This window comes from Paralichthys olivaceus, chromosome 14 (genome assembly GCF_024713975.1).
Source record: "Paralichthys olivaceus isolate ysfri-2021 chromosome 14, ASM2471397v2, whole genome shotgun sequence".
In the NCBI taxonomy this organism is placed as follows: domain Eukaryota; kingdom Metazoa; phylum Chordata; class Actinopteri; order Pleuronectiformes; family Paralichthyidae; genus Paralichthys; species Paralichthys olivaceus.
Window position 1 is genome coordinate 15,598,054 of NC_091106.1, and position 16,769 is coordinate 15,614,822.

General features: G+C 40.6%; 1 protein-coding gene across 4 annotated transcripts in view; it reads left to right on the forward strand.

Annotated features, from left to right (window-relative positions):
• LOC109636652 (protocadherin-15-like) overlaps positions 1-16,769 on the forward strand; it is a 190,050-nt gene that overhangs the window by 114,091 nt on the left and 59,190 nt on the right. For all 4 annotated transcript variants that reach the window (XM_069538674.1, XM_069538672.1, XM_069538671.1 and 1 more), the window contains 3 exons: positions 4,557-4,650; positions 9,218-9,346; positions 14,522-14,827. In XM_069538674.1, the coding sequence (XP_069394775.1) occupies positions 4,557-4,650; positions 9,218-9,346; positions 14,522-14,827 (529 nt within the window). The remainder of the gene's footprint in view (positions 1-4,556; positions 4,651-9,217; positions 9,347-14,521; positions 14,828-16,769) is intronic.

The following is a 16,769-nucleotide window of genomic DNA, read 5'->3' on the forward strand; positions in this document are numbered from 1 at the left end:
GAGAGACACAAAGAAAAAGATACCTCGGATATCAAAATGTTTGAAAGCCTCTTATGATCTGTCCTGTGGAAAGGCTCTGCGTGTATTAACCGCCATTATATGTTGACACCTCGTCTTTCCTTTATGTTGATGACCACAGAAGAGTCTCTTCAGATAAGCAGCCAGGGTCTGACTGCCACCATTAGCTTCCCTCTGATGATAGAGTCCACCTGAGCAAGTGATGATGATGGGGAGGCAGGAATGAGTAGGGATGTGCAGCAGTGATGATAGTGAGTGGTAGTGGTGCTGACTCTGCCAATTATTGTGTTTGGATGATTTATTAGCCAATATACTGCGTGACGTTGTTTATGAACACTGGTGGTGCCATCAAGAATCCCAATGAACCAAACCTTCATTTGAATAAAAACACCCCACTACTTCTACGACACAGACACACACTCAGAAAATCCTCTAGATCACAGCCAAACACAAGTTAGCAGTTTAAAGCAAATGAATGGCACAAACCAAACTCTGTTTTTAATACATGAATGAATTGTCACTGCAACATATTTTAGGCGACTTTCACACCTACCTTGTTTGGTTCGGACCTTCAGACCTTTCAGTTTCGTCCAAACCAAAACAACAGGTGAGAAAGGTACCTCGGACTATGACTCGGATAAACATACAAAGCTTAAGTCCGACCAAAAGACGGTCGGCCTGGAACAAACTGAACAATGGTTCGGTTTGTTTGCAAAATATTATACTGGATTGTTCAGATAAAAAGTTCATAATCAAAATACCATAAATATTCTGCTGCAGTTAACTGTGCCAAAGAAAAACAGTAAGAGACATGAATTCTTTCCACACTAGGGCAATTAGGTCAGAGATACCAGAGGCTGGCAAGCAGAGCTGACGTGAAAGTCAGACGAAGAACTCTGTGGAAAATAATCACACAGAATAAAATTTTATTCTATGGCTTGGGTTTGGTTCTCTCCTCTTTTCTCTCCAGCTCCATTTCCGTCTCAGCTTTTTTTTTGCTTTCTGAGAGAAGCCAGGGTATAAAAATACCAATTATTTCTGGAGAGCAAGAGACACAAAAATATGTTACCTTACCTCTCATAATCAACATCAGCATTTCAAAAACCCGCCTCGCTCAGCTGCTCCTTGGGAACAAAGAAGAGGCATAAAATATTAAAGTGGTCAGTGTTTTTTTTTCTTTTACCTTCCCTTAAATAAGCAAGCAAATATGGAGAGAGCAGACAGGAGGCTGAACATGCAGGACCCTGCCAGACACGTTTCTCACTAATTGATTAAAGCTTGTTTTGTCTGCGTGTCCTCAGGCTCCCGGCTACACAGGGACCAGCCAAGTTGCAGGACTCTTTCCCTGCCTTTGTTTATTCCTGCTCTGCTTCACACTGTTAAAATAGTTTGTTGTATGGAGGGATCTTTACTTTATGGTTTCATAGAGCTACTGTTATAGTGAGCAAGAATGTGGTGACACACGATTAAGATAATTTGAGGGACTGTTATTGTTGGCGTTGCCGCTGTAATCTCTATGACCAGATATCGTGGCGGAAACAGAAACATAGTTTCATTCACGTCATTGTTTGTGAGGCAGAAATATAACAATCACATTACAACCCCTCAGCAACCTGGCAATATAATCACTTCAAGCAGGTGCTGATAAAGCACATTATGAATCAAAGAGTGATTAGCTGCTTGCTTTGATGAGTGTGCAATATCCAGAGCCCCACTTCACACTCTCATTCCTCAACCCAACTCCTGTGTGATTCAGTGAAGAGATTCATTTTTTCTTTTTGCATTGCTGCATGTTCACATTGAGGCTACATGTGGGCCTTGTTCAATCCAGCTATTATGAATAATGAGCTCTCTATTCTATAACTCCATACAAATGGGGCAGGGTCCCCTGAGGGAGGGAGAAATGCTTTGGATTCACTCAGCATTATGGTCCCGAGCAGGACGCTCCATTGAATCAGTGGCTGTGAGTCTGTCAGGCACCACGTGCTGTACAGAGAGGCACACTGATGACTGACCAACCTGCAGTAGCAGCATGACAGTTAAAGACATCAATAACAAGTATTTGAGTTCCGGAGGGACTGATGATGAGTTAAGATGTACCTCATATTATTATTATTAATATTGATAAATGTTATGGTCAATGTTAATTCAGGATTAAATTAAGTTTGATTAAACTACATAGATCCAGTTTATAATGAATTCCTAGAAATGCTCCCCCTAATGAGCCACAAGATAAATGTTGGCAAGGCCAGCAGTAGCTCCTCTCAGATATATTGGTATTGTCGTATCCTTAATTTTATAAGTGAGAAATGTCAGTTTGAAAATGTAATTAAATCATTTAGAAACTCCATAGTGTCTCCATCACATTTTCCACAGAAGAGACATGACAACTTTAAACATGTCCATCTGGTATGATATTGTCTTAGACGTAATGTCATTAATGCATCCATCTGCAATTTCACTCTCTTAAGGTTTTTAATTTCAGAATCTAGTGTCATGAAATAAACCCAAAGAAACCCACTACATGAATAAACTTTATAAAGGTGTCTATATAAACTGCCCGCGCTGAGACTTAAAGGTCCTATATATGGTTTATATAATCTTTGGGGTTGTGGTTAGTCGCTGTAGTTAGGGTGGACTATTGTGATTTTAACATATAGTGGCCGGATCACAGTAATTTCAAATCACAATAAAGGTTTCTTATGAAAATGAATAATAAGCAGTTCAACCTTATAATTATCATCAAATACCAACACCAGTTCAGCTTTAAATCAAATCGGCTACATCTTCTTTAAAGCTCAGTTTAAGCAGCTTTTCAGTGACAGAAACCAACCGTAAACTAGAGGCTACGATAACTCGTGGCTCTGTGTCACAGTATGTGGCCGATGGTTTTGCTTCAAAGGGAAATTGAAACTGAAACAGAAAATGAGTTCAAGAGAAGATAGAGTTTTTCTGTTGACCATAAATTGGTTCCAAAGAAGTAACAAACAAATGCATGCCATTCATTTAAGTTTGATTTACCTCAGTGGAATCAATTAAGTTAATCTAGAGTGAGAGTTTCTTCATTCAAATGTATTTAAGCTTTCAATTAAGTATAAAGTCTTCAACTCTATGACTTAAGTCATCTTTGAGTGATGAACGAGTACTTCTGAGTGCAACTGTGACTCAGGTCACAACTTAGCTGGATTTCATGAACATGCACATTTACTCCAAATGACCATTTAGAGACATGATCTGAGCAGAATGAAAGATCATGGATGGATAGCCTCCAACCTGCTCCTGTCTCTGGATAATACTGTGGTACAGCATCATGTCCGTCTGACATCTTCTCCTTTACGGCAGCTGTGGAGAGGAGGCAGGACGATATCAGGCATGATCGGTGACCCTCTCAGCTCTCCAGGGGGAGTGTGTGTGTGTGTGTGTGTAGCAGTGAATGTGGTTCAGCATGTAGCGAGGAGCCAACTCTCCAGGCCAGCTTCTCAATCAGCATCAAGATCATCACCATTAACACTGTAATTACAACAATTATCACTGTACATCTTCATTATCATACTCGCATCACAGCCTCTTCTACCTTTAGCTCCATTGAGCACAGAGGGGGCTTTCTTTCTGCTTATGCATAAATAAACATGAGCGCAGCAGTTGGTGACGGATGGCGTACTGCATTTTTATGGTGTGTTCTTTTTTTTTTTTAGAAAGCTTTGCATTTGCCCTCTCGAGCCACCAATCATCAGGTGTATTGGATTTAAGTGGTTAAAGGGATAGATGTTAACCGAGGTTTGCGTAATTTGAGTTTAATACCAGACGCCACTGTTTGACAGTGTTGGAGAGGCAAGAAGAAACTAGCGGTCAGATTCTGCTCGCATTGTTTGGCCTCAGGAGCTTTAAATTAGAAATGTGAAGGAGCAGGGGGACAGCCGGGAAATGTGACGGGCATTAATCTCGCAGTGCGCTCAAATGCATTCATCTTTCCTCCCTTTTTCGCAGTTCTGGCAGAGCCCCTCCTGAGTGCGGCAGTGGGATTGTTTTTTGCATTCTGTGCGTGTGTGTTTCTGTGTGCGCGTGTGTGTGTGGCTGAGCTCGCACTCATGTGTCTTGTGCGGCTGCGTGTGCAAACACAGATAATTCAGCGTTCTGCTTGGGAATGCATGCACGCTTTGTGTTTGGGATACCAGAGTGCCAAATTATGCTTTGTGAACGAGCAGGGGAGGCACTGTGCTGCAGTTACTGGAAAGAAAACATGAATCTCTCTGTAGTCCGCGTGCTCTGGAAGCAAGAGGCGGGCTGCAGAGAGAGAGGGAGAAAGACAGAGTTGGGGCGTTTAAAAGCCCACCTGCTCTTCCCCCAAAATCCACACTCCTCTCTCTCACCATGTTTTATAATCGGTCGAATGTTAAAGTAAATAAACTCTTTACTATTACCCTCCATTGGGTCAGAAATAAAGTTTTGATGTACTTTCATGAACCAGAGATACTTGAATAATTCTGAACAAAGCTGTGTATTGTGTCTTCTCTGACCCCCCCCCCCCTTTTCCACAGGATTGGTCTTCTGCTTCTGGACAAGCCCCTGGACAGAGAGACCACTGATCAGTACCGTCTGATCGTCACAGCCTCTGACGGAAACCCTGGAGGGGTGAGGCACAACCCTCTTTTTCAACTTTTGGCCTGGTTTCTCAGCGAGGACCCTCAACACATTAAGATCTTCTTTAGCTCAGACTAAGATTTGGCTCACTGAGCCTGAGTGAGTCATTCACCCAGAAAATCCAATAGTGCGCTTGAGTCTACCCTATGTTTTTCATAGTTTGGTGAAATTTGTGGCGGCACTAGAAGTAGGCAGCAATAAGTGCTGCAAGCCCTTTTGAATTCATACAGGTAGGCCTAGAAATTTGGAAATTACAATTGTATGGCTTTGAAAACCTTTTGATTTCTAAAGAAAGAGTTTCACTCTCATTGATAAAAGCCCTTGAACAAAGGGACTCCTGTGGATACAACTGTGCAAGCAGTGCGGCATTCACGTCTGTCATTTCTATAATCAAAAGGATTGGAATGCTTTGCAATTTGCAACGAAATGGGCAAATGATTACCTTGCGATCATATAAATGTTTGTTTCTGTCAAGTGACAAAAGCTCAGTTGCAGTTACAGGAGATAGCCAGGTGCTTGTGCACATTAAGCTTAGATCAAATTCACCAAGTTTGCTTGTTGCCTGTTTTTACATCATTAGCATCACTGTTATTTCTCAATGACGACATTAAGCTACTTCTCGGGATGAGTCATGCAAAAAATTACTTGTAAACATATTTAAAGTGTTTATTAGTTGAGATCTTCTTTAGCATGCTGCTGCCCTTACAATGTCCTGACGAGTGCTTGAGCAGAAGACTCTTGAGTGTGTGTGTGTGTGTGTGTGTGTGTGTGTGTGTGTGTGTGTGCGTGTGTGTGTGTGTGTGTTCTCAGAGATGTCTTTGTAACTTAGCCTCGAAAAACAGCCGACACTATAACCAAAAGTGAATGCTGGCTGCTCCGTCTCCCACCGAGAGCTGATAATCATATGAACATCTTAATTTAATTAGACTTCACTTCTGTTGGCTGCCGTTCCAGGCAGAGGTGAAATGTGGCTTCCTTTTTTTTTTATGGTGTGTATGATGTGTGATGAACCGTACAGCTGATGAGCCTTCACAGGAGTTGATGTTGAATGCCCCCTTCTCACCTGCACATGCATTAACACGCAGACCTACAGCTCCCCCTCATCTGTTGGTCAGGTGCAGCAGTCTGAGAAGCGTGTGTGCTGCCGCTGTGTCTGTGTATTTGTGCCACAGAAGTGTAGCGGTTCAAAGGGAGACCCCGGTTGGAGCTGGTCAGTGACGAGGTCAGAGAGCAAAGACCAAATAAATAAGCGTAAAGTGTAAGACTTCACAGAGTGAGGCAGCCACCAGCTGACAGGTTGTACAAACCCGCCACCCTTTACCTGTGTAGTGTGTGTGTGTGCCAAATGTCTTGTCCCCACAGTAAAATACTGGCTAACCTGCTTGGGTTAAATGTCAAGGCTAGAACGAAGTGTTGTCACAACAGGTAAGAAGTGGAATAAGGGAGCGGGGTGAAGGGTGGAAGAAGGGCGGAGGTGAGCAATGTATTCAGTGAGACGCGGTACTGTGAGGAAGGCTGGAGATGGTGGGAGGGATCAAAATAAGCACAGGAGGAAGCAACAGAAAAAAGAGAAAGCGACGGAGAGAGGAAATTGGACACCGGGTGATTCAAATGTGTAATTACTAGCACTGAATATCAGTAACCATGGGAACCTGACAAAAATGAGCAAGACAAGCCAGTGCTCCCTATGGTGCCACTATAATCAAATCTGAATGAACTCAAAAACTTTTTTTTTTAAAACCAGTACTTGAATTTGAACTTTTTCATCTGCTCACGCAAGAAACAAATTGCAAAATTTGAAATTTGTATTCTCAAAAGCATGAGCTGTGAGAGTCAGATTCCACAGCCTCACCCGTGGATAACGCTGCTCCTCTTGCCCTCAGAGAAGCGAGTACATGACTTTAAACAGCCTGATCATATCGGCCTCTTGCAACATGGCTTCTGGTCAGGATTGTCACTTGAAAGGCAAAAGCACTATCATCCACCTCTGGATCTCTCAGGCACTGAGGACAGACGACAAGACATCACAGGGTTCCATCTATTTTATGTTGAATAAATAATAGTCGCTCATTAATCACACTCGTGGCCAGAGAGGTGGGGGTTTTGGCTTTGATAAGAAAACACATCCTCTAGTTTTTGCAGTGAAAGAGCATAAGAGTCACTGAGTGTGATGCCACTTCAGTTCATACATGAAAAGATGGATTATATATGTCTCAGAAGCTCCATCAAAGAAAACAATAGCGAAGGGATTTGAGAGATGAAGGTGACATTAACTAGGTCATTGCCTGTGTGACATGTGCCACTGAATGTCTCTTCTACTATGGCAACGTCAAAAAGATGTCTGCGGGTGATTTATGTATTAATTTTTGCGTCCGCCCCCACAGAGGAGATCATTTTCTACAATTATTTGCATACAGCTTTGTCCCAGAGCTCTGAGAGATTATAGATTGTGCATATGCAGCCATTTTTTAATGTTGATTTATAGCAGTGCTGTGGCCTTGTGGTACTGTGTCATTGTTTGAAGGTGAGCAACAGTGGCCATGCAAATGAATGGACACCTCAGGTGACCAGTGAGATAAAACAAAACCCACAGAAAACACCGGACATTATACAAAACACAAACATGATTCAATTGACCGTGGAAATAAAGAAAATGTATACTGTGACTAAGACATTTTCTACAACATGAAAATAAATGCAGTTGATATAAGTAACAGTATTTGAAATTATCGGAGTATTGAACTTTTGCTCAAAAAGTAAAAGTGTGAAATCAGAGGAAGTAAGATGTGATCGATCTGATTTCATGCTTTCATGCCCCAGATACTGGGCCACCCTCTTGTGCAGTCTGCTGTTAATAACAAACATCATTGAATATGCCCCGACGAGAAAACAGCTCAATATGCTCTGAATTCTTAATAGATATATACTATATGCACATTCATTATGTATTTATGTTGGAAGTTCTTAAGTTTCTTTTTAGAAGTGGAGGTTTTTCGCCTTTGCAATCAAAGTAGCAGCGTTGATGTTTAGTCCTGGATGAAAAAGTCAGGAGATCACCAAAAATATTACAATTCATCCTGAGGCAGTTGTAAAAAATCTTTTAAGCGGCTCTGGCTCAGGAGGAAGGGCAGGTCAATCCACAAATCCTGATCGCAACTGTCCTCAGGGGTCATTGTCAGAGCACCTTGGATTATCTTCAGAATTGTTCATGAGAATCCATCCAATACTCTTGACTTAAAAACAAAAATGTCAACTTCATATTGGTGCTGGAGAAGAAGTCAGAGGATTTTCAAATGTTTGCAGAATTCATCGTTTTAGGATCCGTGGACATAATCAATGCTGTTATAATGTCAACACACGCTGGCCTACACAATCATGGGCAGCTAGACAACAACAACATTAAGAGTTATCATTCTTATGTTTCACCCACAGTGTTCTAAAGGACAGCATGTGGTTTTGTAAGCTCACTAATCTGTATATATTTTGTATTAGGCAGTGCCCAATTTACGAATACAGTATTAGATTTTAGTGATCAAATTTCCAGCAGTGTAAACATGTGCAATACATTTGTGAATATGATTTAAAGGTTTTAGCTGATCCTTTAGTACTAAGTATAGATGAGATTGATTTTTGTTTTTTTCCCTAAACTAAGAATTATTTGCCAAATACTGCAGTACCCTTCAGGACGGCCTCCCCTCCTGCACAGTTAGATCAGTCTAAAAGGCCACATCACTCTGCTGCTCATTGACCTCCACTTGCTCTCCATGGCTGCCCAAATCAAATTCAAGTCCCTAATGGTCGCCTACAGAGCGACTTCTAGGTCTGCACAATCTTTTTGAACTCAATCACACGGGCTCATGCTCCTTCTTGACCGCTGCATTCCTCCATGGAACGTTGTCTGGTGTTGTCATCCCTGCACACAAGGCAATCACAGTCTGACTCTTTTCTATTGTGGTTCCCTAATTGTGGAGCAAGCAAATGCTGTAAGAGCAGGGACGTCCGTCTCTAACTTTAAGAAGACACACTTCCTCTTCTTTTTTTATTTTGTTGGATTGATTTACTGCAAGGTCTCCTATTGTTGCTTTGGATAGAACTATCAGCCCAAATGAGTAAATGTAATGTAATAAATTATATATAAGTCTAATAGTAGGCTTTGCTGCAGCGTATTATAACACAGTGGGCCACCTCATGTGAAATAGTCTTCACTACGTATTTTATATGCATCTGGACAGAAGTGACTATGAACCGGTTTGTGGAATCAAACAACCACGAGGCAGTAAATCTAGTTATCTAAGCTCTGACGGGGTCAAAGGTACTTCTTAGATTCATTCTTTATTAGTGAGTTTTTAGCAGTTGACCTTGTTTGATCTTTATGCTTCTAAAATTATTACTTGAGCATGAGAGAGACTAATTTTCCTGATAAAAGTTTAAAGTTAATTCCACATTAAAGTAAAAATTATACTTTCCATATCATTGTTTGTGCCATGTTTCTAAACTCTGTGTTTGAATACTTTTGTAAATGAAGACTGAATAACGTTTGTCTTCTTCTTTCCTTTAGACATCCACTACGACCGTGAACATAGTTGTCACTGACGTCAACGATAACGACCCCAAGTTTAACCTCACCATCCCCACTAATTTTACTGTGCAAGAAGAACAGGCCAATTTGTTCATAGGAGAAGTCACAGTAAGTGTGATGTTTGTTTTCTGATGGTGTTGTCCCTTTCAGGCATCATGTGTGTTGGTTCCACTGTTTAATAGATGATGTTTTATGCAAACCACAGAGCAATTTGTTTTCATTGCTGTGGCTCACAGTATCCAACATGGTCAATCATGTCAGTCACATTTGTCAACCAAAGCTGTTGACTGGCTTGGTTTAGCTCCGCTGAGCTGCCAGAATTTATACCGATTACTATTTTTAGTTCATTGGCTTGATGCTCATCAGTGGGTTGATCAGTGAATATTGACAGGACACATGGACGGTTTGCACATAAAGTCAAATCAAATCAAATGTTTTTTGTATAGCCCATTTTCACAAATCACATGAGGCAGAGGTTTCACTTGTTTCTTTATTTCTCCTGCAGTTTCACTCCCTGATTTTAAATCCCCACAATTTCTATAAACTCAGAGTTGAGTTTCAAAACAGCAAACTACGAGACATTTAGTGGGATTTGCAGCAGGTCTGGGGCACTATCAGAAAATCTATCTTTAAATAATGCAAAGAATTTTGAGTTTGGAAATATTCTCTGCAGTTTGATGCAGGTTCACAATATCTGGAGATATTGATCTGCAGATTTTCCGGGTGAGATTATTATATGTCATATAATGATTTACAACTCTAACACAATTATTCATTAAAATGTAAAAAAAAAAAAGACGTATTCTAATATATTTTGTGTACTTAAATTATCCATCGTGATTGCTTATGCAAACAGAAAATGCCAAGAGTAAACAGGCATTCTGATATCAGCCACATTTGTCCCAGAGACATCAGACATCTTTCAGTGGGTAATAAAATGGGATTATCAGTCAATGTTGCAAGTTTATGAACTCAGACAAAGTGGATGTATGAAGGAAACCTAGTGTTTGCATGAGGTAAAGCGACCTCCAGTCTTACTCCCACGTGTTCCCTCAGAAATGCAGCCAGCGGCTTGATTGGAGCTGAGCCCACATCGCCGTCTCTTGTTTGCTCTCTGTCCTACCTTGGAAGGTTTTCTTAGCTGGCGCCTCACCAACTCAAGCTGAGGCTGTGCCTTTCTGACTCGAAAGAAAAGTACATTAAAGTACTTAGCTCAACACAATCCTGCTCTCCATGCACATGCACATTGAGAGGCTACAGCTTAGCTCGTAGTAGCTGATCAAAGATGGATGCAGGCTTTTTTTTGTTTTTTCCCACTGCAGCACTGTTATATAAAATCTCTTGGTGTATTTTAGACCAAAATTTGTGAAAATAATGGTGGATTAGGTGAAAGAACAATAGCGGACATGTTTTTATCACTATTGACACCCTTCCATTGTCAGACTTCCTTTAACCAATTCTGAAGATGAGTGTGATTTTAATTGTATCTCTACAGACAACAGCCACATTTTCTTTGCTCTCTCACCAAATGACCAGGCTCTTACAGACCTACTGTGTCAATGCTTAGTGCAAGTGAAGGAGGCTTTGATTCTTTGGGTGATAAAGACTAAACACAGAATGGAAAATATATCAGGAGCATATCACCCAAAAAGTCCTTTTAGCATCTAAAATATATAACATGATTTAGAGGTTCCCTGTCTTCATTTACCAGAGAGGAAATGTGAAAAATGAAAAAGAGAAAAAACGTTCATTCAAAACTAATGCATCTCTCTGTGTTTCAGGTCTGTTACACTGAGAAATGCTTTCACACTTCAAGCTGGAGACTTTCTAGTAGCTTTGTGTACAAGGACGACTCTGCTGCAAGTTTTATTGAGCAACTTTTGTCCTTGTCTAAACAGTAGTCACATGACACACTAAATAAAAGTCAAATGAAAGATAAAGGAAGGAATAAGATCATTGTTCCTGTAGCCGTATCTTGAATATACCTGAGGTGGGGAAATAATGCAGTCAAGCACAAAGCTGCAGGCAACTGCCAAAGAAGAAGATGGCTGCAGTGCAAATGCATTATGCCATTAAGTAGATTAATGCTCACCCTGAAGCATGTTGGATTATCACAACTGAACTGGTTCCCACCTGTTCTTATTTTACACACACTCACAGAGATGGTTTGCCAGGTTATCTGAATTGACAGAAGTGCTGCTTGTGCAAACACAGTCACTTGTTCAGGGACTGACAAATCCTGCACATTCTGTTTGCTAATAATCTGAACATGCAGATGACCGCAGGACAAATGGATTAGCATTCACGTCAGACACATCATGGGAACATCATGTAGAATTGCTGCTACAGAGCTCTGCAGAACATAAATTGAGGCAGTGTTGATTTTCTTTTTTTCCACATCTAAACGTTGACAATGCAACATATTGAGCATGATGCAGTCAATGCTCTAACTTCATTTATAAAGCACCGTTCTACCTGTAAACAGAAGTAAATCCGAGGTGGTGCACATAGACACATAAAAACAACACAAACAAAATTTGAATTGTCTATAAAAATATAATGCATCAGTTTAAAGGGCCCTGTCATATGAGTCTCTAGGCAAGCCCACCATCACAAGCAAATTATTATCAACTAAATACAGTTTGAAAGACAAATAATTAACAACTGCTATACTTCCTGTATTCAAATATATTAATTTTGCTCGTAAAATGTAAAAATACTGTTTGTATTTAGAAAAAAACACACAAAGTTACATTGCAATCTTTAAGCTCCTTATTTGATTCAACATTTTTTAACACACTTTTTGGTAAAAATGAGAAAACAAGCATCCATTCCTGTGCTAATTACAGAGGTTGTTAAATTTAAGTATTGTTTAGTTTTTTTGCCAAGCTCCTTGAAAAAGTGAGTTTGATGGTTTTGTCCTGTGACATCTGTTAACACAGTTATCACTCCTGGTCTTCAGTTCTGAGAGGAACACGTTAGTTTTTTAATTTCATGTTTGAATGTAATGTGCTCTGTGTGTAAGGGTTAGAAGTGGGTAATTGAGACTAAATTTTAACTTTCAGCATTTACTTTCCAAAGCAACAGGAGTGTGTTATCTTATGTAAATGCTCAAAAACAAACGCTGGACACTGGCCAGCAGCAGAGGAGACAGATTTATATAATATCTATATTAGATCACATGCATTAAGAAGCTGTGTGGGCCTGTTTCTTAAGATTGAACCTACCTGCTCAAGCTGCTTTTTGTGCTGCAGCCTCCCGCAGGATGTTCCACTGCTCCCACAATCAATGTACTAAGCCTGCCCACCATCTCACGACATCAAATAACCAAACATCTGAGTCCAGACTGAAAGAAATGTGTCAAACATTCCCAAAACTACGGACGAAGAAAGAGCCACATCATTTACTGCGAGTTTTGACGCAGTAAATGATGACGACCTTTGTCCCAGGAACCAAAGGTTATATAATCTTCACTAAGACCAGGCTTTACAACGCGCCCACCTATTGATGTCATGTGTACCAACATCTCTGGCAGGTCTTTGATCTGCCCTGTGCAGACCTCCATAATACATGCAGTACTTTGTCCATTGGCCACTATAGAAATATGCAAATGTGCTATGTGATTTTATTGGCTGTGAATTAATTGCTTTAAACCTCTTACAAGGCAAGAAGCGAGAGTGAGGATTTTAGTTATGTAACCACTGCAGGGAAGTAATGATCCATATGCACATATTGACATGATGTACTTTTTGCAAAAGCTTAAACTGCTGAGGTCCAACTTTTAGCGCTGGTTTGTCAGGGACTCACAGCGAACTTTGGACACAGCCATATGTTTATGTGCGTCCTCCTCACTCCAACTGTTTGAGACTTTCTCTCAGACTTTGTGCTGCCGTGTCCTTACGTGCACTGAAGTTAAGAAATTATTCCCAAACAGATGAAATGAGACTTGATCTTTGTATTCTTTTTGCCTTCCTCTCTCTCTCACTTACAAGAATTACCACCACCACACTGTTAACAGCCGGGTATGAATACATACACAGGCATAATAATGACCCGTCATCTCCACACAGGGATTTAAAATCTGTATTTTCTCCTCCTCACAGTATTGCACTCTAGCACCGTGGCCTGTTTCCCTTTTCCTCATTGTCTGTCATATATTTATATATATATATATATTATGCCATGATATTGGATTTTCATAGTAAACATGGTAAACAGTTCAAATTATGATAAACATATGTAAAAGCAATCCCTGTGAGACAAAGGCATACAGAAATATAGTGAAGTAAGCCTATTAGAAACCTTTAAGCTCTTCATTTCTTTTTCTTTTATTCTTTTTTATTTGATCAGGAGTGTCGTGCATACAATTAAATTGAGATTGAGCTTTTTAAAGATTTCCTTTGGATGAAACGTGGAGTTTGCATGAATAAAAAAAGGGTTCTGGCCTTTTCAACCAGAGAATGATTACTCATCAGTCTGCGACAAAGACTCTCATCTCAGTACGAAGGAGAGGAAATGAGACTCCAAAGAGAAATGTGTGAAAGTTGTGTCGGTGCGGTTGCAGCACTGTAATTTACGTGGCTTTGTACTTGAATCTTCAGTAAATATGTAAGGCATTAAGATAAAGCCACGCTCTAATGGATCATGTAATGGATCACATCAAGCTCACAACATCTGCTGTTTGCCTAAAGCGAAATCCCTTTTGTTTTTATTTGCATGCAATGTATTGGTGAATATGTATCTCTCTTCTATTATTAATGCTTGTGAATGGATTTTTCCCACAGGTTGTCACTTTACTTCCACAGGGTCAGGAGAGAAATGGGCTTTATTGATGAATTTTTATTTAATGTTTAAATTTGCAATTCCACTAACACGCTCACATTTGTTTTCAGCACGCACGGTCTCTCAGTCCAATGTAAGATAATGACCTCTGCAACATTACCAGGTTTTAGGCTTCCATCTGATTATTCAGGCTAGATTCCACCTTGTCCCTCTATGTAGTTTGTGTTGCCACAGACTTCTATTGAAACAACAAATATGCTGCTGCATCGAATTATCCTTTTCGCAGTTCTCTAACTTGCTTTGGGAGGAAAAAATGGAGATCAAGTCAGAAGTCCTTGACTTCTGACTTGATCTCCATTTTTTCATATGGTCAAGCTGTGCACACATTATCTCTACAGGGGGAAAGTATGTTTTCTTGTATTTCCTCACCAGCTACACAACGAGGATCATTTTCTGTGTGGTCTCATAACGGAGCCGTCTGATCATGTTCCATCTCCGCAGGCCACAGATCCAGATGCAGGGGCTAATGGCCAGGTGCGCTACCGGATTGTAAATCATCCTGACTTGTTCACAATCAGTGCAAACGGCAGCATCTACACACGAGTGCCTCTGGACCGGGAGCTCAGGAGCCAGTACAGCCTGGTGGTGGAGGCGTCAGACGGGGCTGTGGATCCACGTCGCACCTCCTTGACGCTCTCAATCCTGGTTACAGATATCGACGACAACAGCCCCATGTTTTCCCAGCAAACCTATGTGGTGAACGTACCTGAAAACAGCCCGGTGGGAACTGTAGTTCTGCAGCTGAGTGTGAGTTTTCACCTGCATGTGTTTTTGTCTCTTTCTCTTCATCCCTGCATGGCTCATGTCTTCATTTATCAGGGGTGGATCCAATTAAACTGTAGACATTGAATTACTTATATGTGCACTTTACTAAATCAGGAATTGTGCATGAATGTTGGAAATACGATTGTCCCCTGTCTGTAAATCGTGGGCCCCTTAATAGGCCTTGATTTAGAAAAATCCTAGATCTGTCTCTGCCCTGTATATTATGTAGTCAAGGCGCCTGAAACAACTGTTATATTAAAAGGCTTTCAGCTATTTTTAACTTCAAGGGCATGAAATGTGGTGTTTGAAATGTCAGCTGCTTCCAAATGGAAACATTTGCACAGAGAAAAACATACAAAACATTTTTTTCTCCTGTCATGACAGCTCTCTGGGCATTTTTAGACTCCAGCAGAACAAAACTTACAGCTGAAATTCTGAAGTCATAACCAGTCTATAGTCACAGATCATTTCCATATCCTCTGACAAACATTAATATTACGCACAAATGCTGGAAAACTTCAGTGTGGTAAAATCTAAAGGTGGATTCAGCACTGTCAAATATCAGTGCACATGGTTGCACTGAGGAAAAGTATAAGGGAACCGTCTTCATGCAGGGAAAACACAGAGCAGAGGGGCGAGTAATTGCTGGAGTATTGTGAGTGACATTTCTCAGTGAGGGATAAAATAGGAAGGGAGACGGAGAGAGGCAGGGGTGAGGGTGAGGGGTGTGAGTGACAGTGGCACTGTGACACCATTAATCTCAGAGACAACGACACCTCAACTCTAAACGGATGTGGGTGGCTTTCAACACATCTGAGTGAGATAGTGAGACTCAGAAAAGGTGGAGGCTGAGTTGGGTGGAAACTAAATGTGTATGAGTGTATTCGCTCATCCGGTGGATCCACTTCTTCGGTCATTGCTCTCCAGAGGATGAAACCTACTGCTATTGATGATCCTTTAAATTACCTCGACTTTTTGACTTTTTGAGTTTTTGAGTGAAACATCTTGAAAACTGTTTCTGACGGATTGCCATGGAATTCTCAACAGAGTTTCAAATTCCTCAGGGTGCTGCTTTGACTCTCTGTGATCTTCTGACTTTTCCTTTAGCACCACCAGCAGGTCAAAATTTTCACTTCAAACAACTTAATGTGTGCTCTACAAAATTCTGTGAAGACATTCATGGTTCACAGACATTTTATTCTACTACCTTAAATGACTTTTTCCTCCAGCACCATGAGGTTGACATTTTTTTCTTACTGAATGTTAAGAAAAAGATTTTTTGATGCCGGGCCATCTTCAGGTGAACGTTTCTGGTTTATGCCCAGATGCCAGAGAAATGAAAGGCATTCCCATCAGCCTCGGCTCTACTTCCATAGTAAACATGAGGCTTGCTGATGTGAGCACTTAGCTCAAAGCACAGCTGTGTTAAAGTAAAGCCTCACAGAACCACTATGGCTGTAGTCTTGTTTTGCTTATCAATGAGTAATGCTGTGTGTGTGTGTGTGTGTGTGTGTCTGTGTGTGTCTGTGTGTGTCTGTGTGTGTCTGTGTCTGTGTGTCTGCATCTGCATCTGACTACCAAATCTCCTATTTCTACAGCCTTTGCAAATTCTATCCACTTTGAGAGTTGTGATTTTCTGTAATAAGACCAAACTCAAGTTCCCCTTAGTGGTTTGATTTAATCAGAATCTATTAATGATTGATGCAAGTAATCCCTGCAGCATTAAAATGCAAAATTAAAATAGAAACATTAATATTCATTTCATATTCATCCATAGCCTTTACCCTCCATCCTATATGTCTATGTGTAATGTCCCAAAAAACAAAAAAAATGTGCAGCTTCCTCTCATTTCTTCCATCATTCTGTTTAGGTTGTCTTTAATATTCTCTAATTATTTTTCCTGCTCATGCCTCTCCCTCTCCTC